The 26,888-nt window shown below is 44.0% G+C and overlaps 1 protein-coding gene across 6 annotated transcripts in view; it reads right to left on the bottom strand.

Annotated features, from left to right (window-relative positions):
• Nucleotides 1–26,888, bottom strand: part of PALM2AKAP2 (PALM2 and AKAP2 fusion) — a 526,900-nt gene that overhangs the window by 219,913 nt on the left and 280,099 nt on the right. For 5 of the 6 annotated variants that reach the window (XM_030823221.1, XM_030823189.1, XM_030823172.1 and 2 more), the window contains 3 exons: nt 13,426–13,540; nt 12,195–12,216; nt 5,268–5,369 (listed from right to left, as the gene is read on the bottom strand). Coding sequence is in view for 5 of the 6 variants with exons in the window: in XM_030823189.1 (XP_030679049.1) it covers nt 5,268–5,369; nt 12,195–12,216; nt 13,426–13,540 (239 nt within the window). In the remaining variant the exon portion in view is untranslated. The remainder of the gene's footprint in view (nt 1–5,267; nt 5,370–12,194; nt 12,217–13,425; nt 13,541–26,888) is intronic. The other variant, XM_003260340.4, reaches the window with a different exon arrangement.

Consider the following 26,888-nt stretch of genomic DNA (forward strand, 5'->3'; position numbering starts at 1 on the left):
AGGTTCTGAAAACACCCAGGTGTGGAGCAGAGTGTGAGGCCTCTGGGGAAGGTGCCCATCTAAAAACCAAGGTGGTAGTTTTGAGCAGAGAAGCGATTGCTCTGCAGGACCCAGAGAGATGGGTCTGAGGAGCAGAGAATGTTTGATTCTGATTCAAACTTATCCCCCTGGCTCTACACATACCCGTGTTGCCTGTTGCCTTCACCTTTGGCAGAGAGAAAGCAACTGTAAGGGCTCTAGGGAGCCTAGAGAAGAGGGAACAAGAGTAACTGACACAAGCAAGGCAGGAAGAGCAATGGACATGAATACATTTGAGCATCAGTCCAAGAGCATACGAAACAAGACTCTTCCAAGAGGATGGAAAGTTCAATCATTGATTCAGGCTTTTCTCAGCTCAGTTCCTTTTACTCACTGTGATTACGGGAGGAGGAAGAGGCTGAGAGCCCACATCTAAAATATAAGCACCACATGCTCCGCTGTCATTAGTCAGGGAGATGGGAGGAGGGAGAAAGATAGGATCTGAATTCCTATCCAGATCACACCCCATTTTGGGGCTTCATTTTCTCATTTGTACAATGAAAGTTATCCAGCTTTGATATTTTATGGTGCTGTGAACACCCTGCGTGGTTCACGAGTCAGTGATGTGTAAAGTACAGTAGGACGGAAGCAGATCGTAAGTGTCGTCCATGGGGGGTCAGGGTCATCTCAGTAAAAGAAACATCCAGGAGTTGGCATTGCACCTGGCATGTGATAGACAAGCAATGCACATGCTTGACTTATTGAATGAACATACATATGGGTAGTTTTATCCTTCGAGCAAATGGTTATACATCTAAATATGTGTTCACATATTCTCTTTGGGCTGGAAATATAAAAATGGCTATTGTGATGTCAATGACAATAAAAATGAGGAAATTAATTCAGAATGGGTTCTCCCTCTCATCCCAAAGCACAATCTCTAACTTCAAAAATATATTTAGATAGAAGGAATAAGTTCTAATGTTCAATACAGAGTAGGGTGACTAAAGCCAACAATAACTTATTGTCTACTTCAAAATAGCTAGAAGATTTTTGAATGTTCCCAACACAAAGAAATGATAAATGTTTGAGATGATGGATATCCTCATTACCCTTTTTGATCATTATACATTGTATGAATGTATCAAAATACCATATGTACCCCATAAATATGTACAATTATTATGTATCAATAAAAAATTGTAACTCTTCCCCAAAAAAACAGTGATCAAAAATTTCTGTGAATCAATTGTTTTTCCAAGATACCTTAGTAGTAACAAAAATAAGTCAGCAAAGGTGTGATGTTGATGGATAATAAAGGCAAGCTAATTTCTTGTGTCTGATTTTGCTTCTATTTTTGGTCAAGAAGGAGAGTTTTCAGCCTGTAAAGTGCCAGAAAGAAAATGGCAGAAAGGGAAGTGAAGCCTAGATGAGCAGAGAAGATCGGAAAAATAATATAGCACTGCAGGGATATAAAGGCTTTTAGTGCTTTGGGATCAGGGTCCCGGTTCCCTTGTTGAATTTGTCTCAAGAATCTTGAACACCAGGAAAGGTGCTGGAAGCTCACACTCAAAGGTCTGATTTTCAAAAATGAGAATGAGGGGATCCTAAACTACACAGAAGGAGCTTGACATCATGACTAGCTAAATTCTAAAGTTAGCCTTCAAAGAACAGAGATGACAAGGAGCCAGCATGGGTTCATCAAGCAGAAACTATGCAGATTAATCTCATTTTCTTTTCTGTTCAAGGTCTCTGGAAAGAATAGGCAAATTGCATTTGAAAAGATCCAGAGTATTTGGATCATCACAGAATCCCTTATATTCCTGTGGACTACACAGAAACATGAGCCTTGGGTGTTAAGACAATTAACTTGTTAGTGGTTGCATGATCATACCCCAAAGATGTGAATTTAGGGTTATCAAGGGCCAAGAGATCTCTAATGGTGTGCCACAGGGCTCTGACTTTGGTTCCAACATGCAACATTTTCAGCAGTGAGATGATAAAAAATAATAAAAGATTGCTTTTTCAGATTTGAGGGGGTACTAAACTGAGAAGCAAAGTGAGGCTATGAGGATACCATAATCGTGAGCTACAAAGACCCTAACAATAGAGAAGAGGGTTTTCTACATTCAAAACTTGTTAAGCCTTAGATTCAAGGGAAATCTGATGCAGAAACACAACATGTAAACACAAGGATGGAAGAACTGCGCGTGTTTGAAATGGGAGGGAATGTCAGAGCCCTGTCAAATCCCATGACATCACTCCCCTACCCCCCTTCCTGCTGTGGTTCCTCAATGCCTCCATGAAACCCGCAACATTCTTGAGAGACAATCTAACAAGAAGAAATTTAATAGTCATAGCAAATCTACAAAGGACAGAAAAGTGCATAGCTCATGCTTACTTTTGTCTTTTGAGATTAAAAAGCAAAAGAATTCTGTAGGTCCTTCTATGTATGAGCAGGTAAAGTAGTATATGTATAGCTAGGGGAAACAGACTGAACATTTCAACTGAAATGATTCAGAAGCAACAATTCTATGGATAAACGGAGTGAGGCTGAGCAGTGGCACACATGAAATGACTTTGAGGCCTTTCAAAACTGAAGCTGAAAGGCCACATTGCCAGCAAAGTCAGCCACATGGTCTGCAGCGTCGTGCTCTATTTTGGGGGTGAGCAGCATAGCTCAGAAGGCATTGGGTAGCTCTGAGCACGATACATCAAGAAGACTAGCAACAAAGTGAAGAGTGTGCAGAGGGGAGGGACAGGGATGGGAAGGGTGTCCAAAGGCAATCTCATCATCTCAATACTAGCTGGAGAGACTGGGGCTGTGAGCACGAAGGGGATTTAGAGTGAGGATCTGGGAAAAACAGTAAATAACAGTGACTTTCTAATACTTGAAGGGAAATTAGAACTTAGATGTGTTCTGAGTAGCTCCAGGGGGCAGGATAAGGATAAGTGGGTGGAAGATGAAGGCAGATAAATGATGGCTCCATCAGAGGAAGAATTTCCCAATAGTCAGAACCAACTAAAGATGGAATGGGCAACTTGGAAGAAGATTAAACATGGATCACAGAGGTGTGTGGCCAGGGTTTGAGGACCTCTTCACAGGGCTGCTATGTCAAGGATTCAATGTTTGGATAAAGGATTGGAATAGATGTCTCCTAATTCTGAAAAGCAATGATTCTAAAGCAATTCCCATTTATACAGAGTCCCAAACCTTCCAAATGCCAAACAACCAGGATATTTGTTATGCTACTCAGTAATGACAAGAGACATTTGTCAAAATGTCCCTGAGGTTATATAAATTTCCAAAAGGACATTCCTAAAGCAAGATGGACTGTATCTAGGAGAATTCTAGTGAGTACCCTTGGTTGGTAAGCCACACATGCTCTGTGTAGTCACCGTTAACCATAATTGATCATGAATCTGAACATCCCATTCCCTAAACAGCCTGGACAAAGGAGTTCATCGTAACAAATACAATTCCTTCCACAGCTCTGCTTATATGTAATCCCACAGTAGATGCATTTATGCAAGTTAACTCTTAACTAATCAACAGAAACATATGTAAACTTACTTTGAAAAAGATTCTGATCACATTATACTTTTAAAAATGCATTGGCTTTTAAAATCATGTTTTGTAGGATCTTCAAAGATAAAGGGAGCTGGGTTGTGGTAATAATGTGTATTCCTGCTTACACAGCACTACAATCACATTCATGTGTTACTCTTGAACTTTAAACTCTTTGACTACCCACACTGCTCAAATTCTTTTTCTCTCCCTTAAAATTATTTCTCATACATTGTCCCTACCCTCCCATGAGCTGATCCATATGTTAGATTATATCCTGTGTCCTTTGAAGTGCAGGAACTTGTGCAGAGGACCTGAGAAGTTGTTTACCCACAACTATCAGGAACCATCAACACCCATGTCTCTAATAACCAGAGGGAAGGTGTGTGACTCTTAAACACATTTTACCTAAGTTGACCTCAGAAGTGTACCCTGGAGTACTTAAAGAGTCCAATGTTAAAGTGACTGCCAGTGAGTCCTTTGAAGCGTAACTGCAGGTTGCGGGTTCCTGTTTATCCATCCTGTCACTGTCCAGGAAGATGTGGAACTGGCTCTGGATTGACCAGATACCACTTACAGTCCCAACCATCTCTAGGACTCTGTGAGTCTGTACATAAAAGTAATCTGCTAAGATGTTTACAGAGATGCCCAACAGATATTTAAATTAGCCAGTGGACATGACAACTATGTTAATTCTTACTTGCCTTTTATTTTACTTTTGTATTAAAATGAGGGATTCTTTGCTTTATGAAATATTCAGGTTGGCCTATACAAAAGATATCCTCTGGCTTAAACATCCATGATTGTTTCACTTTATAAAATCTGTCATTATGTGATTTATTTTAAACGTACACTTACCTAGAATATGCAAAGCGGAATCTGATACTCATATTTGAAGTCACCTATGTTGTAACTAACCATGCAACCTTGGGCAATTCATTTTTCCATTTAACCCTCAGCCCTCAGCACATTTCTGTGTAGATCATAAGGGTTGGTGCAGAGATTTATTGTTTGCATCCTTCCAGTTCTGATTTCTGAGGTACATCTGCATTAAGCAGAGCAAAGCATGGTTCTCCCTATACTCAACACTCATAAATGTATTATTTGCAAAATTTCCAATTGTGAGACACATTAGCAAGTAACATGTGTTCTTTAAATTGCTTCTTTTCCTCCCAAATATACCACGGTGGCTAAGAAATAACTCCAGAAATGGGAAGACTTACGAATATATGTATTCATAATATACAAATAGCTCAATTCCCAAAGGATTCTGTAAAGATATCATAGGCTTTGAAAATATTTCCCATCCAGCTTCCATCATGGATGGCTCTCTCAATTTGTATATTTCCAATGAGGAAAATGAAAATCCCCGGAGGCAGAATACAGATTAACTTTGAGAATAAACACAGATATAAGGACCACAAACACCAAAGAAAGACTCCCCCGAAGTCAGAGGTGAAATGCCTTATGATTTCCTCAGGGCTCCTTCCCATTTGGTCCTCAATTACCCATCTGGGGCCGGTGCCTGCCTTGTGTGGCCACTGTGAAGGCTGCGTCTGAGTCTGGGCTGAAGGCGAGGTCCCCCTATGTAAGGATAGCAGGGCACTCATCTCATTAATAAAGCTCAGTGAAATGCAAGCCCCTTGGACCATCCTAGCGTCCAAAGGTCCCCAGGACTTACCAGCTGCTCTGCTGGTCCCGTCCTGCCCAGGTGATGGTTCTGCTGTTCGTGAACAGAGGATTGGCAGGTCGGGAAGCTGGGAGGAAATGTAATTTACTGCATCTGGTAGCAGAGAACAGGGAATACAATTAGTCACAGTGTTGGGAGGCCCAATGGGTTCACTGCCGAGACAGCAGCTTGTCTGCCCTACATAATGGACCGCTGAGGTGGCCACTGAACAGGAGGATCAGGGTAAACAAAGACAAGCATTTGCCCAGTGACTGGTATTCAGCAGAGTAGCTGAGGCAGGAGGGATCCTGGCCAGAGAGCTCAAGCCCCAGGATGGCTCTATGTATTAGAAGAGTCATCAGAAAGCTCTAGATTCTAGGAGGACAATGAGTTCAGTGACGGGGGGAAGATTCAGAGATGGGCTTGTGGGAGCCATTATCAGCTTGGTGGGATTGACAAATAGAAAACATCAAACTGGAAATGTGCATTAAACAGCACTGAAAAACAGATCCATTCTCTGAACCAGAAATAAAGCTTTCTGTGTCTGATTATTATGCGGTTCATTCCCTGAACTGGCAATATAGCTTTATGAGCCTGATTCATTCAAAAGACCAATTTTATAAGCATTACAACAAATAGACTTCAGAATAGATCTCATGTTTTCAATATTGCAGGCTGGTGTTTCAGCTAGAAAGTCCTGAGCTTCTGAATGACAACACCCCTTGAGCCCACCATTAGCCCAGTTGCAGGGAATGTTGCTATGCAAAAGAAGGAGCCCATTAGCTTTGCGTGGGCAAATACCTCGACAAGCCTCTTTAGGGAGGTGAGACCTGGGGAGCATGAACATCAGCAAGCATGCCAAGGTACTGGAGGAAAGGAGGAAACCCCTGAGGTAAGACAAGACAAATCTGGGTACACCCCAGAAAGAAGTGGGAAAGTGAAAGCAGGAAGATTCCAGAAAGCTGGGCACCATGAGATGTGATTCCTTCCTTGCATCACGACCATATCACAAAATCCTGGAACGTCCATCTGTCATCAATGGTTACATCTTAACTGCTCACTGTAGGTCTATACTGAATATCCCACAATCACCACAAACTCAACATGCGCAAAATGGACCTTGTATCTCTGCTCACCTGCTGCTTCTCCTGTCCTCTATCTTGGCTCATGAGCACCACAGTTCACCTGGGATCCTCAGCAGCACCCTTCACTCTTTCCCCTGCTGGTATCCAATCTGTTCAATAGCCTCTGCCTCCTCCGCATTTCTCATCACTGACCCCTCCTCTGCATCCCCACTCATACTGCTTCCATTCTAGCAGCTTTCTTTTTCATTTCTTGCTGAAGAGGATTGCAGACACTGGACTAGGCTTAGTTCTGTTCTAGACCAACCAGACCCTTTGCTGACTTGCAAATGAGTCTGAACAATCCAGAATGTATTGACATTAGACCATTATGTTCATAGGCAAAGGTAGAGTATCTCTAAGAAAACAGATTTTTTGCCGGGCGCGGTGGCTCATGCCTGTAATCCCAGCACTTTGGGAGGCCAAGGTGGGTGGATCACCTGAGGTCAGGAGTTTGAGACCAGCGTGGCCAACATGGCAAAACCCCATCTCTACTAAAAATACAAAAATCAGCTGGGCATGGTGGCACACACCTGTAGTCCCAGCTACTAGAGGGGCTGAGGCAGGAAGATCACTTGAACCCAGGAGGCAGAGGTTGCAGTGAGCCAAGATTGTGCTGCTGCACTCCAGCCTGGGCAACAGAGTGAGAATCTGTCTCAAAAAAAAAAAAAATAGATTTTTCCATATTAACCATTTGGGGAGAAGGAATGAGAAAGGAAGATTAGAACGCAGGACTTAGGGTGGAGTGAGGCTCAAGTTGCTTTCCCTCTCAGGTGCCTTATATGTGTTGGAGCTTGGATCCTGGATAAGGCAGACATGGTTGAAGGCGCCCCTTACTGCAAGGAAGGAAATTGAGCCTTTGAGATGATGGTGGACTGGGAGATGGCTGGAAAGCAGCCTGCAGGGACCCCCTGAAGATGGTTTTGGATTTGAGTCAGGGCCTGTGGGTGTAGCCACATGTCTGAAGTTGTGCATTATTCTCCATGTTGAACTGCACCTCCATGATTCTCTCTCTCTCTCTTTTTTTTTTTTTTTGAGACGGAGTCTCACTCTGTCGCCCAGGCTGGAGTGCAGTGGCACAATCTCGGCTCACTGCAAGCTCCGCCTCCCAGGTTCACGCCATCCTCCTGCCTCAGCCTCCTGAGTAGCTGGAACTACAGGCGCCCACCACCACACCTGGCTAATTTTTTGTATTTTTAGTAGAGATGGGGTTTCACTTTGTTAGCCGGGATGGTCTCGAGCTCCTGACCTCATGATCTGCCTGCCTCGGCCTCCCAAAGTGCTGGGATTACAGGTGTGAGCCACCTCCATGATTCTTAAACTTAGGTCACAGACTTCTTTCCTTTAACTCTCACTGTGGAAGGCTGCGGGAAGGGTCTGTGCCCCAAAGCAGCACAAGGCAGAACTAGAAAGAGCAGCAGCTTGAGGTCAGTGGTCCTGAGGGGGTGGCGGGGGGGGTTAGGGGCAGGTGGGTGACAATTGTCTGTGGGAAGAATGAAGCAGTAATCTAGGACTAGAGGGTCAGTTTAGGAAAGAAGGGATGACCAGAGCAGATTTGTAGAACTTCCAAGATTCACTGATAATTTCCAGAAATCTGTGGAATGGGATCTTGATGAATTTGACTTTCTGCATTCAAATAAGATGGAGGCTGGAGCCCAAGTGAGATCTCATGGACTGGTCACATGTGTGTCTGCATACTCAATGTTTTAGCAGTTAAAAAAAAACCAAAAACAACTACTTACAGACAGGGAATTTTCCATCTGAAAGAACATGTGATTCCCAGGGCTTATGTCTCAGCCTCCTCCAGGAGACAGCTCCCTGTCAGATGGGAGTGGATGATGGAGTTACCTTTGCCAGATGTTTACTGGCTACAAGCTTGAAGGCTACAGCACTTGGAGGGTTGGGCTACATGGCTTCTGTTAAGAGATAAGGGAATGGGCTGGGCACAGTAGCTCACACCTGTAAACCCAGCACTTTGGGAGGCTGAGGCAGGCAGATCACTTGAGGTCAGGAGTTTGAGACCAGCATGGCCAACATGGTGAAACGCTGTATCTACTAAAATGCAAAAATTAGGACTGGTGGTGCGTGCCTGTAGTCCCAGCCACTTGGGAGGCTGAGCCAGGAGAATCGCTTGAACCCTGGAGGCGGAGGTTGCAGTGAGCTGAGACCACGCCACTGCACTCCAGCCTGGGTGACAGAGTGAGATCCTGACTCAAAAAAAAAAAAAAAAAAAGAGAGAGAGCAAGAGAAGGAGTGGAGAATGGGGCATCGGAAAGAGGACAGAGCAGCCCCCTCAATATATGATTAAGTACTAAACCCTAAGGTTATATAGACAGGAAGTATCTGATAGACCAGCATAAAGAGTAACAAACAGGCCTGCCAAACCTTCAATGGGAAAAACTTCTTCAGGTGGCCTCAATTAATAAGCTGCCCTCTTCCTGCCAAAGTCAGAATAGTCTAACACTATTCTCCCCACTGACAGAGAAGGTGGAAGGCAGTAACTTACAGAGTAGAAATTAAAGATGAGTGCTGCTTCTTAGTTCTAATCCTGCTGAAATATTTACAGTAGCTATGAAGAATCTAAACAGCTAAGCCAGAGAAACAAGACTGATGAAAACTCTTCTTAAAACATAACTTAGGCTGGACACAGTGGCTCATACCTGTAATCCCAGCTACTCGGGGGGCTGAGGCAGGAGAATGGCTTGAACCTGTGAGGTGGAGGTTGCAGTGAGCCAAGATGGCACCACTGCACTCCAGCCTGGGTGACAAGAGTGAAACTCCATCTCAAAATAAATCAACAAACAAACACATAACTTATAGGCAACTGAAGACTGAGGTTTGCAAATAACTGGTATGAAGGTTTTGATGTGGGAAACGCTCTAAGCCACCACAGACTGGTACGGGATGGGAACCTAAGAAGATCCGTATCATACACCAAGGACTGAGATAGGCCCAGGACAGACATTTTCCTTTGTCTGTTCTGGCAAGAGTTTTGCATCAGCTCCCTCCTCAGTGGGTAAAGAACAGAATTAGCACCAGATATATACTATATGCAACTTACAGTTGTAGAAGACATTATGCCTAAGACAGTGAAAACCAACCCACCCAATAGATGAGTGTTCTGCTATGTAACAACAATGTGTGTTGGCAAGGGAGGGGAGGGGGTGTCAGAATGTATATGACCAGGAGATTCTACTCAAGAATAGAATAAATTGTTCTTGATTGCCCAGGCTATCATGCAATCAAAAGCCACTGGTGATCTAGCAGTACGGTACCTCTGTTTCCTCTGCCATGCATAGAGGGACACACTTACGGTACCTGAGATGGGATCATTACACACCCAGACACCAGCAGCTATCTCATAGCACCTCACGAGTTGGGATGCTTTTGCTGCTTATCTGCAGTGTCTGTATAGTTATATAATCCTAACTGGACCTGGATTCTGTAATCTGCACGCAACAGAAATTAACTGTGTTTCTTAAGTCATCATTGTTCTATAATAATATCTGGTTAGTTTTTTGTAGCAAGTTGATTGATTCTAAGAGGGTCTTGGCAACTTGGGGCCTTTGAAATTGAAGAACGAGAAGATAAAGAGACATCCCAAAGTCCCTCAACTGGGATGTGCTTCACCACAGTGTGACTCTATATACATCAATCACATTCTGGGATGTACGTGTTCCCGCCTTCAAACTTCTTTCTTTGCTAATAGATGTGGTATGACAGACAAAGAGGTCACCCAGGCTTGGTGATAACCACAGATGGCAGGAATTATAATGCAGGGTGACAGGTAAGACCACAGAAACTCTTCCCTGGGCCATTTCCTAAGAAATGAGATCCCGAAGACTTTTGCATCCTCTTAAGCCTGAGCTCCCCCATCCTGGAAGACAGAGTCTGTGGGCAACTTTCTCTGCAGGCTCTTTTCAGTTACGACTAGGCTTCTTACCACCTCTATGAATGGCTTAGGTGGATGAGTGAAAATAATGGGAAGCAACGCAGAAGAAAATGAAAGAAGTTTGAGGTAAAAATGAAAGAGATGGTGAGAGTTTATGATGCGGCTGCATTTTTGCTTGTTAACAAGTTATAGAGTATGACAGGTCTCCATGCCCCACACAGACTTCTCAGGAACATGACATACAGGGTCTTTCCCTTCCCTAATTATCAGAGAGATGTCTAGGGAAATTCCTGATTTGAGAAGGGAAGGGAAAAAAAAAGTGAAAGCATAAAAGGCCAACATGCACTCTTTGGGTAGGTGTTCATGGGTCCGTGTCCCACACTGCATCCCAGCCTGACATGCACTGTATTATTGCTATTTGTGTGGCACGTCTCAGGTCTTCCCAGACTCAGGGAAGCCTGCCATCCTCCCCATGCTGTACCCACAATTCCCCAAGGCCACTTCCTCAATCTGTGCCCCACCCCCAAAGCACAGAACAAGTGCCTGACTTGGTCACACCATAGAGACTTCCTAGAAGTATTGTAGGTCTGCTTTTCCTAGAGTCCTTGCTAGCTTGGACATGACTTGGCCCTGCTTACATGCACTCAGAGCATGAAGTTTAATTTAGTACCTTCCTAAAGATCACCTGGTGAGACAAAATCCAGGTCTCCTGCTAGGGGAAAAAAATTTAAAAATCACAGGTTTCTTTGTTTGTTTGTTTTGCCAAAGTCAGAGCTATCCTTCATGCAAATACCTTTGACTAATCCAGAGAAACACATTTTTAAACCTTTCCCCATATATTTCCAAATGACACTGGGAAAACACTGAATGCCAATTCTTATCCTGGCTCCTGATCATCTTCCTAGTCTAGAGGTTGACCTTTTTCGTTTGTTTTTAATATAAGACCTTGCTATCACCCAGACTGGAGTGCACTGGTGTGACCTTAGCTCACTGCAGCCTTGAACTTCTGGGCTCAAGGGATCCTCCCACATCAGCCTTCCAAAGTGCTGGAAGTACAGACCTGAGCCACCACACCCAGCCCTAGAATGTGACTTTCTAAGAGCCAGGTGAGCAGACAATATCTGGTCTTTCCAACAAGTCCCTGCATTGTAAAGCAGGTCTAGCTGAGGGCCAAATGAAAGTAGGAATCATGGGTTTGCAGCTGAGGATAGGGAGCAAGGTGAAGGGTGAGAAGTACACAATCTCAAGTTCATCCCCACAATTCAGGTAAGGAGAGGAGAGGACAGAGGAAAGGTAGGGAAGGGAGAGAAGGCGAAAGACCTGCTCTTGCCACCAGGAAGCCAGGACCCCGCTCCTGCCTTCCTATGCTCTGAACCAACAATCCCACACAGGGAGGGAAGTTTTTGCCCAGCCCTGTTTCTATGGAAGAAACGACAGTTGTCTGATCAGACAGACAGAGAGAGAGAGAGAAAGCAAAGAAAATCCAGAAGCTGTAGAAAGGTTTCCAAACACCAAATATTTTCCCCAAATTTCCTAAACTTCTCACGTGTGTTTCAACGTGAGGACCTAACCACCAAGACAAATGGGCTCATCCCTACAAGGGACCAGGTCCTGATGTTAGTACTCTTCTTTGCTGGGTACCTTTCAAGGGAGGCCCAAGCAGTGAGCGTTGGGACTAATGGGAAGGAGAAGAGCCAGGCCAATTTTGTAAGAGGAGAAACAGTGAGCCAAAAGACAGTTCCTGAAGAAGAGAGGCAGGAAGGCTTGGAACGTGGACCTCCTCAGTGGCCTGCGACCAGCGCTGCTACTTCTTCTGATGCCTTTACAAATCAACACAGTACCTCTTCCTTAAGCCCCTGTTAATGAAACCCCCTAAGATGACCAGGATTAAAACATTCATCTACAGTCGGGGCAGAGAGCACTTACCTCCATCTGTACTGGAGAAACCCTGTAGGAACAAAAACAAGGCAGAGCGTTACTCTACATGTAGGGGTACAATCCCGTCTTTTCCCATCTTTAAAGACTTAACCCATCTTTCTCCCATGCCCAGGCCCAGAATTTGACTGTGCTAGGAAAACGCAATGATCTCTTTTCTTCTGGACAATTTATTTAGAATTCCAAAATTATAATTTCCAATTTATACTAAATTTCTCCCAGTAGAGATTTATTTCAATGATCTGGCAAATATCCTTGGTCATGTTGGAGAATGATATCAGAAAATCCCATCCTAAATTGATTTCATTAGATTGCTTTTCTGTCACTCATAGGTACAGCAGAAACAGTTATAAAATGGAGAGAGGTCCTGAGATGTTTGTTCAGAGCCTAATGGTTTTACAGACTCTACTCTTTGATACACGGTACCATCTGTTTTTTTTTTTGTTTTTTTTTGTTTTTTTGTTTTTTTTTTTGGGACGGAGTCTTGCTCTGTTGCCCAGCCTGGAGTGCGGTGGCGCAATCTCGGCTCACTGCAAGCTCCATCTCCCGGGTTTATGCCATTCTCCTGCCTCAGCCTCCTCAGTAGTGGGGATTACAGGCGCCCGCCACCACGCCTGGCTAATTTTTTTGTATTTTTTAGTAGAGACAGGGTTTTACCACGTTAGCCAGGATGGTCTCGATCTCCTGACCTCGTGATCCACCCGCCTCGACCTCCCAAAGTGCTGGGATTACAGGCGCCATCTGTTTTTATATACAGTAAAATTTCATGTATTTACACTCTTTGTATTTGGAATTCATGTCCACTTCATAGGGTGTTGCTTCTGGCCTTTTCATAATGAAAGACTCAAAAAGCAAACTATAATTAAAGCCACAAAGAGCATGTTTATTCTGCTTCATCAGAATTGGTTTTAGAATTCTAGAGTCCAATAAGAGAAGGCTTTTCAGGACGAGGCATATCAGGGATCCGGAGAGCAGGCAGATGGGGTAATCTAATGACTCTTCCCTATGCCTTGCAGCAGGCCAGATGGTCCCACACCCAAAGATATGTCATGCTTAGCTTCGGGATGGCCCCTGGTCCTCACACATCTGCCCCTCATTTCATAGAGTTTGTGGCTCAGATTTCTCATCAATGCCAACTGGCCTGTTTCCCAGTTGGCACCATTTTGCTAGGCCTTACTTCCCCATGGAAATAACTTCGAGAAATCGTGTTTGTTTTCTTCACCTTCTGAAAGTCCTTGAAGGATTTTTCTGTCTCCTTCAGTTTCTCTAGGATGATTTGCTCTTTGGCAGATATCTGGGACTCTTCACTTTCTAGCGTTTGTATTTCTTGCTCCAGCCTGGAAAACACACAAACAAAGGACAAGTTACTTCATTGTCCTGCCATCCACGGGCAAGAGAGCAGCTCCTTCCTGCTGGGCGATTTGTACCTTCCTGGCAGCCTTCCTTTTACATTATGCTGAAGAGCCAGGCCAAGGTTTTACATTACACAGCATCCTGTGTTTCCAGCTCTGCGATTGGGCAGACATTGGTCAAGGGAAATCAACACAGCACTGCCTCCACTGGTTCACAGCCACCACTATGCAATATGCTTCGATGTCTCCCTGCCAACCCTATGCATGCGCACCTTTCTTATTTGGAGGGAGATTATATTTACATAGCATAGGACATAACATCAGAAGGAAAATAGCTTCACATTCTCCTGGCCGGCTCAGAGTAAGTGCTCTCTCAGGTTGGCCAAAAAGTAAAGGGCCATTCTTGCTCAAAGGAAGTATGTTGCCAAGAAATAGCTGGTGGCCACTACCCTTGGGAGCCTAGTGTCCTCTCCCTCTGTGGCCTGGATTCTACTGCCAAAAAGAGGTGAAATGAAGAAGACAGATGCAACTGCCCTGCCTTCTGGAACTTTCCTCAATTTTCACAGCCATCCTATGTATTTTATAAAAGGGAAATTTCAGCACTGCCAGGAGCCTCTGGAAATATTCCAGAACAGCAGCTGCAGCTATGATTTGGGGAAAGTCTCAACAGCCATATTCTTTCAGTGAAATGATAATAATTACCACCAGTGTTTACTGAGCACTTATTCTGTGCCAGGAACTGAGCTAAGAATTCATGTGGATTATTTTATCCAAAATTCCCAATGACCCTGTGAGTAGGGAATCCCCATTTTACCAATGAGATCACTAGGGCTTGGCAAGGTGAAGTAACCTAGTAAAGCAGGCTTTAGTGCCACAGAGCCTTGAAGCAAGGATTCAAGCCAGATGCTCTGACTCTAGACTCTGTTCCTAACCATTGAGCAACTCTTACCACATGAGTTCTAAAGTGTTCTCCACATCCCCCAACTTGTTAAACATTACATATATTGGCATAGTAGGATGGCACTGATATGCAGCAATGTCTTCAGGAATAATGAAGGGATAAATGTTCTCTTGCTAAAACTCTAGACTGCTGTGCCTCTTGAATTAGTTGATCTGAATTTATTCATTGGTTCATTCATTCAATCACTCATTCATTCATTTTTTCTTTTGGTCTCTTTCCCCTCTGTTGTGCTAGAAGCTTTGCTGCTGAGTCTGTGTCTGCCTATATAAGTCCCCTCCCTTGCCTTCCTCCTTTTCCATCTTTTTTTTTTTTGAGATAGAGTCTCACTCTGTCACCCAGGCTGGAGTGTAGTGGTATGATCATAGCTCACTGCAGCCTCTACCTCTTGGACTCAAGCAATCCTCCCACCTCAGCTTCCCAAGGAGCTGGGACTAAAGGCACACACCACCATGCCCAGCTAATTTTTAATTTTTTTTTTTGTAGAGGTGAGGTCTCACTATGTTGCCCGGGTGGGTCTTGAACTCCTGGGCTTTAAGTAATCCTCGTGCCTCAGGCTCCCAAAGTGCTGAAACTACAGGCGTGAGCCACCATGCCTGGCCCTCTTTTTCCATCTTTTAATCTGCTCTTGGGAACTGGCCATTAGACTTAGACCTAAAATAAGGAGTTCAGAGTGGGGTTTTCTGAAAGGTAAGGAACACCAAGATCCAGGCATGAACTTATTTAGCGACATACTGTGCCCCTCAGATGGCCTTTCTGTTTCCTTCCTGGGTGTCAGAAAAATGACCTCTGGAGGGATAAGTCTTTGCAGCAAATCAAAATCCATTACTTTGGGTTATGAAGGCAAGCCCTACATCCAAATTAACCTCCTCCAAATGAACACAGCTCTGATATATTTGTCATTTCACTCAGGGTAAAAGTAGAAGTCCTATAGCTTATAAGTCCCCATGGTATCTAGCCTCCCAGTACCTATCAGCTCCACTCCACCAACATGCCTATTTCACTTCATGCATTAGTCAAATAGAGCCACTCTTATTTGCCCACATGTACCCCATGTCTTTTCCTCCTCTGGGAAACTCAACTCAAACTCCCAACCATTCTTGAAGTCTCAGCTCAGATGCCACCTGTCATGAGGCATTCACAGATTTCACTGCCAGGAAATAACATCGCTTCCCTCTGAACGTTTCTTAGCACATTATTTTGTTTTATCAGAAGTCTTATCAAGTCTACCATGTATTAGAGCAGCGGCTCTCAACTGAGGTGATCTTGTCCCTTGGGATATTCGGCAATGTCTAGAGATATTTTGGTTGTCCAAAGCTCAAGGGGGTGGGACTGGTGTTACTGGCATCTAATGGGTAGAGAGGCCAGGGATGCTGCTAAATATCCCACAGTGCACCGGATGGCACCCTACAACAAAGAATTTTCTGGCCCCAAATAATAACATAAATTATTAATTTCCCCTACTAGGTTATAAATTCCTCAGATGGAGGGGACAAATGCTCAATACACCTACGTTGAATGAATTCAAAAAGCTGAGCTAAGTTGCACAAAGGTGTGGCCCAGCCAAGATAAGACTTTCAGAATTTTGGAGACAAGAGTGAATTCTTCAGCAAGCTTTAACTTGAGAGGCTGTGTGTGGGCGAGACACAAAGATAATTTACGGAGAGGGGGCTGACCAATCTAGAGATATGAACATAGAGATATAAAACTTCTTTGCTGTTCCAGATGTTCAGCAAAATCTTCTACACGCATCTGTGTAAATTATTTTGGGGGGAGTAAGTAAGGAGATATGAGTATGAAATAGGAACACAATACGAGACAGTCAAATTATCCATCTACTGAATTAATTCAATGAGTAGAAGAGCTCTGGACTAGAGGTCCCTGTGTAGACTGGATGATACCACCAACCAGCTGGGCTGTGAGCAGATTTTATTTATTATTTATTTATTTATTTATTTATTTATTTATTTATTTGAGGTGTGATTACAGGCGTGAGCCACCATGCCTGGCCTGAGCAGATTTGATTTAAAGCTCAAAGTACAGAGTACTTTAGCAGATATTTAGGGTGTGCAGTAGATTATATTATTCTTGGGCCGGTTGCGATGACTCATGCCTGTAATCCCAGCACTTTGGGAGGCCGAGGTGTGCGGATACCTGAGGTTAGGAGTTTGGGACCAGCCTGATCAACATGGTGAAAGCCCGTCTCTACTAAAAATACAAAAATTAGCTGGGTATGGTGGTGCACACCTGTAATCCCAACTACTCTGGAGGCTGAGGCAGGAGAATCACTTGAACCCAGGAGACAGAGGCTGCAGTGAGCCAAGATTGTGCCACTGCACTTCAGCCTGGGCAACAGAGTGTGACTCCATCTCAAAAAAAAAAAATTACATTACTCTCAAAAATATTCCCTTCCTTCCTCCCTTACTTCCATGGGAAGAGTACATGCTTCCCCAAGCCACTGATGTCAATCTTGATCATGTGATTTGCTCTAGGCTCATGGTGGATGGGATACACTTCCCAGTCTCTTGACACTGGCTGCAGCCATGTGACCTGCTTTAGCCAATAGGATGTGAGCAGATAAGACACAAGCAGAGGCTTGAAAAGTACTTGCCCAGTTGAGCTTGTCCTCTTGCACCCCTTCCAATGCCAAGACAATAACTTATCTGGGCAGCTGCTGCCCCTTCAGGCTGGACCACAGAAAGAACACACACGGAATAGACCTGAGGCCAAGCCATAGATAGGCACAGTGTGCCCTGGCCCTATGGGCTTCAGGGCTCTCAGCTATATAGTTCAGATGCACCTGAAATTAGAGCCACTCAGCTAAGCCCAGCCTAGATCAGCAAATACCCAGCCTACTCACAGAAGTGTGGGCAAGAATAAATGACTTTGGGTTTAAACCACTGAATTTGAGGGCGTGTTAGCTAGCATTATTGTGGTAATAATGAACTGGTACAGGTCAAATAGAAGTGTGTATACATTATATATATATCCTACTAATATATATCCCAATAATGTATATGCCAATTATATAATACATATACACATATATTTATATGTGTGTTATATGTATTTATATATATCCCAATAATACCTGAAGCTAAACGATTAGAAAGAACATAAGGCACCCTCTCTCTTCCCTTCGCTAATCCTCAATCCTCTGAGAAATCTGGAGGGAAACAGGGCACCCCTTCATGAGAATTAAGACTGAAGAAACAGAAAAATGTCAGTGGTAGTTGTCTCTGGGTAATGGAATTAAAGGTGATTTCATTTTTAAAAAATAATTTTCAATATTTTCCCAATTTAAAAAATTCATTTGTTACTTATCTAACCAGAATGAAAACAACAAATTCCCTTTTCAAAATACCTCCTGAGGCTTTCTGCTGAGAAGGCAGCATCTCCCAGGCTGTGGCATGAAAGAGGGGCCAAGAGCCTCAGCTTCCCATGTGTCTAGTGAAGGGGAAATGGGAGCACCCCAACATCTATTTAAATTCAAAACCAACATTTACGGAGCTTGTTTGGTTGGACTCTGAGCTAGGCACTACAGGGGATTCTAAAACAAACAAGATCGTGATAAAAATGGCTAACAAAAACCGAAAATGGCTGTCTCTCAGTAACTCACTTCTTCCAGTGAAGCAACCTCAAGTGGTTAAGAATTCTCTGCAACCTCATGCCCACTGGCTGGCCTGTCTCCACAGCGTGCCCTGGCCCTATGGGTTTCAAGGCTGTCCGCTATATAGTTCAGGTGCTGAAGATTTGGGTCATGATACTATGTAATTGAGAAGGAACCAAGAGAGAGGGAGAGAAAAAAAAGGAACGAAATGAAACCTTTGTGATAACAACAACTGAGTTTCAACCCAAATGGAACAAATGAAGGAAATGGAGAGTTTATGTCAGATCCAATAGCAGATTTTTCTATAAGTTCACATGTGGCCTTGGGCCAGGCTCTGAAGGTGTGGTCAGTCCAGGCTGCTCTCTTTCTCAGGAAAACCTGAGTCCTGGGGCAAAGCAGCTTCCCAAGGAACAGAGTGTCATGGGGTTAACAACAGTCATCCCAGCCAGGCTGCAGATGCCACTGTTTTGTAGTTTCATGACTGAAATCTAATGCAGTCTTCTCTGGAAGAGCCAAGTAGATATTGCTGTGCTAAAAATAAAGAATGGGCAGGAAGTGTAATTTATACGCAAGGTTAATTGAGGATCCGTAGGCTGTGGCAGGTGCACATAACAGCCTCTAACCTGCTTGCTCAGTTCCTTCTGAGCAAAAAGCAAACTGTAATAAGCCATAAGGAAAGGTGACACACTGCAGCTGTGTAGGTTTAATTTACTGGAGATGAGGTTGCAATCATGGCCAAATGGTCTTATAAAATCTACCTAACCCCAATAGATCATCCTCACAAGAAAATAGAAAAGAACTCTCGCTCTGGAAAGTGCATCGATCATGTTCTTATTTCAAAGTTTATTTAGACGTTCATCCATCTAACTTCATGCCTGTATCAGGCACTATGCTGAGCACTAGGGATGGAGAAATAAATCAGACACAGTGTCTGCTCATGAGACTTCTTGTTCAAGTAATGCAAACAGCCGTGTGAACACATAAATTACAATACAAACCAAAAATAGCAATAATAGAGGAAAGAACAACATGCTGTAGAATAGTTGGTTCTGCCTGGGAGTGTGTGGTGGGGATGCTGAGTGGTCTTCTCAATATCAATTCTTCCCCTCTTCCAAACTAACAGAATCCTTATTTGGTTGGGGATGGCAACGTGCCCACCTGAAAAAAATTATGTATCCTAGCTTCCACTGAAGATAAAGCTGGCCATGGGACAGCTCTGGCCAATGAGATGTAAGTAAAAATGATCCGAAGGGACTTCCACACAACTCTCTAAAAGGGAAAGGAGGGCTGGGTGCGGTGGCTCATGCCTGTAATCCCAGCACGTTGGGAGACTGAGGCTGGAGGATTGCTTGAGCCCAGGAGATGAGACCAGCCTGAGCAACATGGCAAGACAAGACCGCCATCTCTACAAATAATAAAAAGTTAGCTGGGCATGGTGACATATACCCTTAGTTCTAGCTACTCTGGAGGCTAAGGTGGGAAGATCACTTGAGCCCGGGAGTTCAAGACTGCAGTGAGTGATGATCACAGCACCGTACCCCAGTCTGGGTGACAGAGCGAGACCCTGTCTCAAAAAAAAAAAAAAAAAAAAAAAGGAAAGGAGCGTTGGCTTAAGTGACATTTGCCTTTCCTTCCTTCCTGCCAGGTACAGGGACCTGGTGTGAAAGAGATGCATTCGTTTCCAATTCCTGCTGTAACAACTACAAAACTTAGTGGCTTACAACAATCTAAATTTATTATCTTATATTTCTGTATGTCAGAAGTCTGACACGGGGGTTGCCAGGCTAGAATCAAGGTGCTGGCAGCGTTGTGTTCCCTTCTGCAGGCTCTAGGGGAGAATCCATTTCCTTGCCCTTTTCAGCTCCCTGAGGTCACCCACGTTCCGTACCTCATGGCTCCCTTCCTCCATCTTCAAAGCCAGCACTGTTGCATCTCTCTGACCTTCCCTGCAGCCACCCCTCCTTCTGATTTCTGCCTCCCTCTTCCACTTTTAAGGATCCTGTGGTTATACAAAGTGTACTCAGATAATCCAGGATACTCATCTCCCTATTTTACGGTCAGCTGTTTGGAAACTTTAATTCCATCTGTAATTTTAATTCCCCTTTGCCATGGAACCTACCATATTCACAGGTTCTGAGGCTCAGCGTGTGGACATCTCTGGGGGTCCATTATTCTACCTACTGCAAGGGATCTGATGCTATAGGCAGAGCAGTAATCCTATGTCCACAGGGGCAATAGTATGTCTGAGTGTGCAGAAAGAGAGACAGTGCCTGGGTCCCAGAGGGCACGATGGAAAGACTACACCACTTCTGGAATGTCTGGCTCCAGACTGCTTGTTATGGGCTTAAGCCTCTGTTGTGATCATAGCTGAATGCAATTCTCAACTGATACAGGTGGTGAGAAAAACTTGACAAAGCAGATGATGCATTAACTGGGCCTTGAAGGATGCATTCACCAGGTGGAAAAGAGGAGAAAATGAGCCAGGCAGAGGAGAGAGCATGGGCCAAGGCCCAGCATATCACATGTCCCTCCTGTCACTCAGGAGCATGTGGCCTTGTGTGGCCTTTTTGGGTCACAGCCTGCGCTGCCCTCCAGCTTCATAACTCAGCACGGTGCCTCAGATAGGTTCTCGCCGTTCCTGTCCCCACTCCCAATGGCTCACTCATGCTCTCCTTCTGCTCTACTTGCCTGGCTCTCAAATACCTGGCCTTCAAGGCTCTGCTGAGAGCCTACCTTCCTGCAAGGCCCAAACAAAGAGAAGGGAAGACAGAGCATGCTGGCTGCTGGGGACACCGTGCCATTCAATCTCCAGTTCCTGCTTCCCAGATCCTCAGCTACTCCTTTGCCCTTCTGACTTACAAAAGCCAATACATTGGGAGGCCAAGGCGGGTGGATCACTTGAGGTCAGGAGTTTCAGATCAGCCTGGCCAATGTGGTGAAACTCCATCTCTACTAAAAATACAAAAATTAGCTGGGCGTGGTGGCAGGCGCCTATAATCCCAGCTACATGGGAGGCTGAGGCAGGAGAATCGCTTGAACCTGGGAGGCGGAGGTTGCAGTGAGCCGAGATCATGCCATTGCACTCTAGCCTGAGTGACAGTGCGAGATTCCATCTCAAAAAAAAAAAAAAAAAAAAAAAAAAGCCAATATATTTTCCCTTTGCGTGGGTGTTGGTCAGTTGAATCCAAAGGAGCACAGACAAATACAACTTGGTTTTTAATCGTTTTACTATTTGGAGAGGGTCTTGCCTGTCAACTCAGGTGGGCTTCATTTTTCCTTCCCCATCAATGATGATAATAATTATTATAATACTAACAATTCTAATATTGTTTTTGCTAGATACAGTAATATATGTAACAATAATAATCATAAGGATTAGGATTATTGAGTGCTTACTGTGTGCTTGGAACTGTTATGAGTGTTTTACATACATTATAATACTTAATCTTCACAATATCCCATGAAGTAAAAAAATCTGCAACTCCCATGACACAAATGGATGGATACACAGGAAGAGCACTGACTTGTCCAGGGTTGCAGAGATGATGTGCAGTCAGAATTTGGACACTGGTGGTCTGGCTGGGGAACCAGTACCCTTTGCCCCTATCCTTGACAACCTCCTATGACCACTTGCCCTTTTACCTTCATTCCCTTAAGAACACACATTGCAACACAATATATATTTTTCAAGCTCACAGAAGCACAGGTCAGACTGGGAGTAGAAGCCATTGAACCTAATTGCTCTCCAGAAATATGAAGTCCTTGAACTGTCCTCCACCCAATGATTATTTCACACCTACTTGAACTTCTCCACACATGGGGAGCTCACCACCTCCCATGGCAAGCCAATCCCTCTTAGGACACTTAGGCCCATCATAATGCCCATTCACAGATTTAAGCAATGTATCCCTCCCTATATTTTTCATTATCTGAGTTCCATCCCTTGAAAGGGCAGAGATCAAATTTAGTAAACATCATGAATTATAAGGGCTCCACTCTGGAAAATGGGAAGATCTGGGGCAAACAAAACTTATTTTCCATGGTGGAGCACAGATACAAAGAGGCCCAGCAGTAGGAGGTGGTAGAAAGAGCAGAAAAGGAAAAAAGTAGAAAAACCAAGGGGAAAGAGGACTCCTGGGACGCTTCATGCAGTGAACTCAGCACCAACTAAAAGAGGAGGCAAGAGAAGCAGTAAAGAAGTGCTCACAAAATTCTCAGGACCCTATGAACACTTCTGAAAAAGCTTTAAGCAAGACCAGCATATTCCTGACGATGGGCTGAGCCTTTATGAAATAACTCACTATTGAGGGACATAGACTAGGATTATGCCCTACCCTATAGCCAAACACATTGCTACTCAGTTGACATGGGTTTGAATCTCAGTAACTGCTCTCAGAATAAAAGGAGATGCTGACCAACTGGCTTAAGGTGCTTAATTCAGACCTGTTCTCTTCTCTGGAACTGCAATTTCATAGTTGAGCAGTCAAGTGGGGTGCCTGTCTGGCCAACCTGCCAAAACAAGAACCTCAGGAGAAGTGTTTGCTGCTCAGAGGAGAGGAAAGCTGCCCACATGTTTATGAATTCAGCACAAGTAAAAGTGGAAAGGGGACTGCATCCTCCCCTTCTTTCAAAGCAATGTCATTCCTGTGGCTGAGCTGGGCATATGGCCACACAGAGTAAAGGCCACATCTCTCAGCATCCTTTGTAGCCCCATGCTCTGGCCAAAGGGACCCTTGTGAAAGTGCTATATATCAGGTCCTAGAATCTTCTTTAGCCCTTTCTTCTCCAGTTCTTTCTTTATCCTTTGCCTGAAATGCACATGCATGTAGCTGAGGCACTAACTGCCATCTTGGTCACTGTTGACAAGGATCAATCTTTAGGGTTAAAGTGGAACAGGTCTGGGTCCCTAAGGAATTCATAGGGCACAGCCACCAAACAGCTCTTAACTGCATGCCTGTGGATGTTTACATAACTGCATACCTGTGGATTTTTATTGGAAGGAGAAATAAGCATCTTGCTTAAGCCACTGTTATTGTGGGTCTCTGTTCCTTGCATCCACATGGAATCCTAATTAATAGAAGACACTTACCACATATTGTTGAATTTGAATGAATGCTCTTAGAATTGTGCTGAGAATTGGGGATCACAGCTAATCAGAGCTTAGAGTCTTATCCATGACTCAGCAGCAGAAGAAAAAAAAATGAGCAATTGCAAGGTTGTGAATTCATTACTGCTAATCAACGCTTGTAAATGGGGTTGGCTGGAACTGTGCTTTGTCCCCCTTCTACTCCCCAAATCTCTGCCACATCCAAAGTCTCAGCAGAGAACTTTCTACTCCTTGCACAATTATAATCACCCATATCTTAGCATCTCTTTGGTGCGCTATTTGTGTCCGTCTGGCTTCCTGCCAGAGCCTTTGCCAATTAAATTATATCAGAAAGAGCCACGACATGGCTAAGTATACATTTTAAACACCTTTCCAGCCTTGCAGTGCAGTGAGCTGATCGCTCCTATAAATGAGACTTAACAACATAGGGCTCACCCATGACCTTGAAGTTTCAGTTATGTGGTGGGAAGACTGATCACATGTGGTTCAGAAGTGAGTGTGGAGACAGGGGCTAAGGTGGCAGGCAGCTGAAAATTTTGCCTGCCCAGCGTCCCTCTGCCCTTTTCTTCTAGGAACAACATCCAGTTCCTCCACTGGGAAAAAAGTCTTTCTGGGGTTCCTTGTAGATTTGGTGAAACTATTGGTCAGAGGGCTCACATCCCTGGCCACAGAGTAGAAATGTTATCTAAGCTAGGCCAGCTGAACTCTTGCCCAAAGATCTTTGTCTTGAGAGAAGTGACTCAAAGAATAAAAACTACTCGGGGGTGAATTCGTCCCATAGTAAAACTCTGAAGAGACCACTTCATTAGTTCCTGCTGCCTGGAATTCCTGATCTATCTGAGACGTGATTATCTGACCCCTTCTTCCATCCTGAGAATATTTAACCTCATCGATCTATCTATCTTATCTATCTGTCTGTCTGTCTATCTAATCTGGCTCTCCAGCAATCTATCTGTTCTATCTATCATATATCTTAATACCACCATTTCAATATTCTAGGTAGAGCACTGGGAAGAATATTGTTTTCACGCAAATCAATGCTACAAAATTCATTTTCCACATTTCAGGAAGACAGTGCATTTGTTTCTATGGCACTCCCCAAATATTTATCCTTTGTGACTCAACTTGTAAGGAAACAGCTTCCTTTTATTTAGATGAGTCTATCAGGAGCCAGGGCAGATCATTTGGTATTTTAATATGAAAACATGTTAATGGCCCTTAAGCAAACAGAGGATTTCCACTTTTCCTTATGAAAGAACAGGGCCTTCCTTGACTGTTAGGTGTCAGTGGAAACTCAAGCCCATTTCCTCCTCTTTTTTTTTTCCCTCACGTCATCCCTGAGACAGAAATATGGCAGAGAAGACAAGGGTCCCTTTAAGAATTCCAAAGGTCCAGCTCACATCCTTTCCTGGTGGCTCCCTCTCACCTCCTTCCCAAACCCCATCAAACTTCTTCGGCTGGAAGTTCACACCCTCCATGTTCTGCTCCCACCCCTTTCCAGCCTTATGCCTTCCTGTCTTCAGCTAAGACCTCAAACTGCTCCTGACAAAGCCAGGAAGGACTCCCCACTCTCAACTCCATTGTCTGAAAACAGATATCATAATAAAAGCCCAAATCAAATTACATCTCTTTAGGAATGTTTTCCTTAATTCCCCCAGCCCCCCCGCCCAGCCTGGTATGTTCATTCATTCCGATTCTCCACAGCATTTCTAACTTTTGGTACACTCTGCCTTGTATTAGAGTGTTAAAAATATATTTATCCTTCCCAACCCTACCTGTACCTCCTCTCTCCCAAGTGCAGGCTTATTAAGAGATAGGACTATATATTTTGTGTTACTGTACCTCACATTCTTCCCTGTACATACAGATGCTCAATAAATATTTGTTGAGTGCATAAAAAGCAAAGCTACCCAAGAACATGCTTCTAAAGGATTCTATAGTGAATGTAACTTGGAGATGGTGATAGTAAATGCAATTTTTAAAATCTTGGCTTGGTTTTTCCACTTTCCCCTCAAATATACAAATTTAGATATTCAGTGAGAAAAAAGAATGATATTGGACTGATTTATATCTTGATCTAAGTATACAGCTGGGACATGGCAGCACTTTTCATTATTGATGGTGATGTAATCATATTGAAGCCCAAAAACAAATAAATGAAAATTTCTCTCTCCACGAGTGTGCTTCAGCCCATGGAGACACCAGCTTTTCTCTCCTTTTCATGTGTATTTACTCCATCTGGAATCACATGACTCACACTATCAGAATCTGTGCAAGTGGATTTCCATGTAGGAAATCATTTCCAGGCTTGAGCTGAGCACTGATTTCTTCGTTGTGATTCTTATTTGAGTCTGTTTCATCAGAAATAAACAGCTTTGATTACAGGAAAGTGAGATTATTTCATTTCAAAGCAATACTTTTCTCAACAGCTTAAATCCCCCCTTTTCCCCCTAGAAATGTCCCTTTTTCCTAGGAAGAGAAAAAGTCCCATCCAGCCACACTTTCTGACCTCCAGCCTCTGACTCAGACTGTCTGTTGAAGGCCAGTGCCTCCACCCATGTACCTGAGCTTGTGCAGACTGATCTGGGAGGGTACCCCATGAACTATCCCCTCTCCCCTGTGTCTTCACCTCTCTCCAAGATGCCTCCTTCCTGCTAGTCAATAAACAAGAATTATTTCTTTCCATACTAAAAATAAGTGAACTTCTCTTGACCCTGCATCCTGTTCTAGTTGCTGCTGAATCCCTCTTCCAGACTTCCCCAAGGCCAGTCCTCTCTTACTGCCTCAACATCCTCACATCCTGACCCCTCCTCAGCCTCAGTCCCTCTGCACTCACCGCCCTGCTGCATCTGCTCCTAGTCAAGTCCATGCCTCGGCCTCAGTCCCTCCGCCCTCACCGCCCTGCTGCGTCTGCTCCTAGTCAAGTCCATGACGGCCACGTACAGCAGACCCTCTTTGGTGTGGATCTGTTTGACTTCTTCGTTTTTAAAAACATTGATCACTCGTCCTCCATGATGAAGAGACCATGACGCCATGTTCTCCATATGGGCACCTCTTCTCCTACTCCACCACTAAAGGTTTATTTGGTTTACTGTTCTTATTGATTAACATTTAATTCTTGGCTACTCACGTCCAGCCTCATGCTTTAATTCCTACCGAACATGCTTAAATCTATCCAAACTATATCTTCAGCATCTCTGCTGAATTCCAGCCTCTATGTACAATTGTATTTTGAATGTCTCCACCTGGTTGGTCCACATACACAACATATACAAGACCAAACTCATCTTTCTCCATAGAGCTGCTCCTCCCTATTCTCTAGCTCAGATGCTGGTACCACCGTTAATCCATTCTACTTAGGAGGGAAACCTAGATGTTTTCTTCACCTCTGGCTTGCCCCTCGCTTACTATCATCACACACGTATCTTATTAGTCACCAGGTCAACTAAGTGTCTTATTAGCCACTAAGCCAATTTGCCCCACAAATCTCCTTTCATAGCTCCTTCTCTTCAGCCCTGGTATAGGCTCTCTCCTAAATGCCTGCGACAACCTTCTAACCAATCTCTCTGCTTCTGTGCAGCCCCATCACCCTAAAATCCAGAATGTGCCTAGACACAACACAATAGCACTCCCCTGCTGAAAACCCCTCATGGGCTCT

This window comes from Nomascus leucogenys, chromosome 1a (genome assembly GCF_006542625.1).
Source record: "Nomascus leucogenys isolate Asia chromosome 1a, Asia_NLE_v1, whole genome shotgun sequence".
Lineage (NCBI taxonomy): Eukaryota > Metazoa > Chordata > Mammalia > Primates > Hylobatidae > Nomascus > Nomascus leucogenys.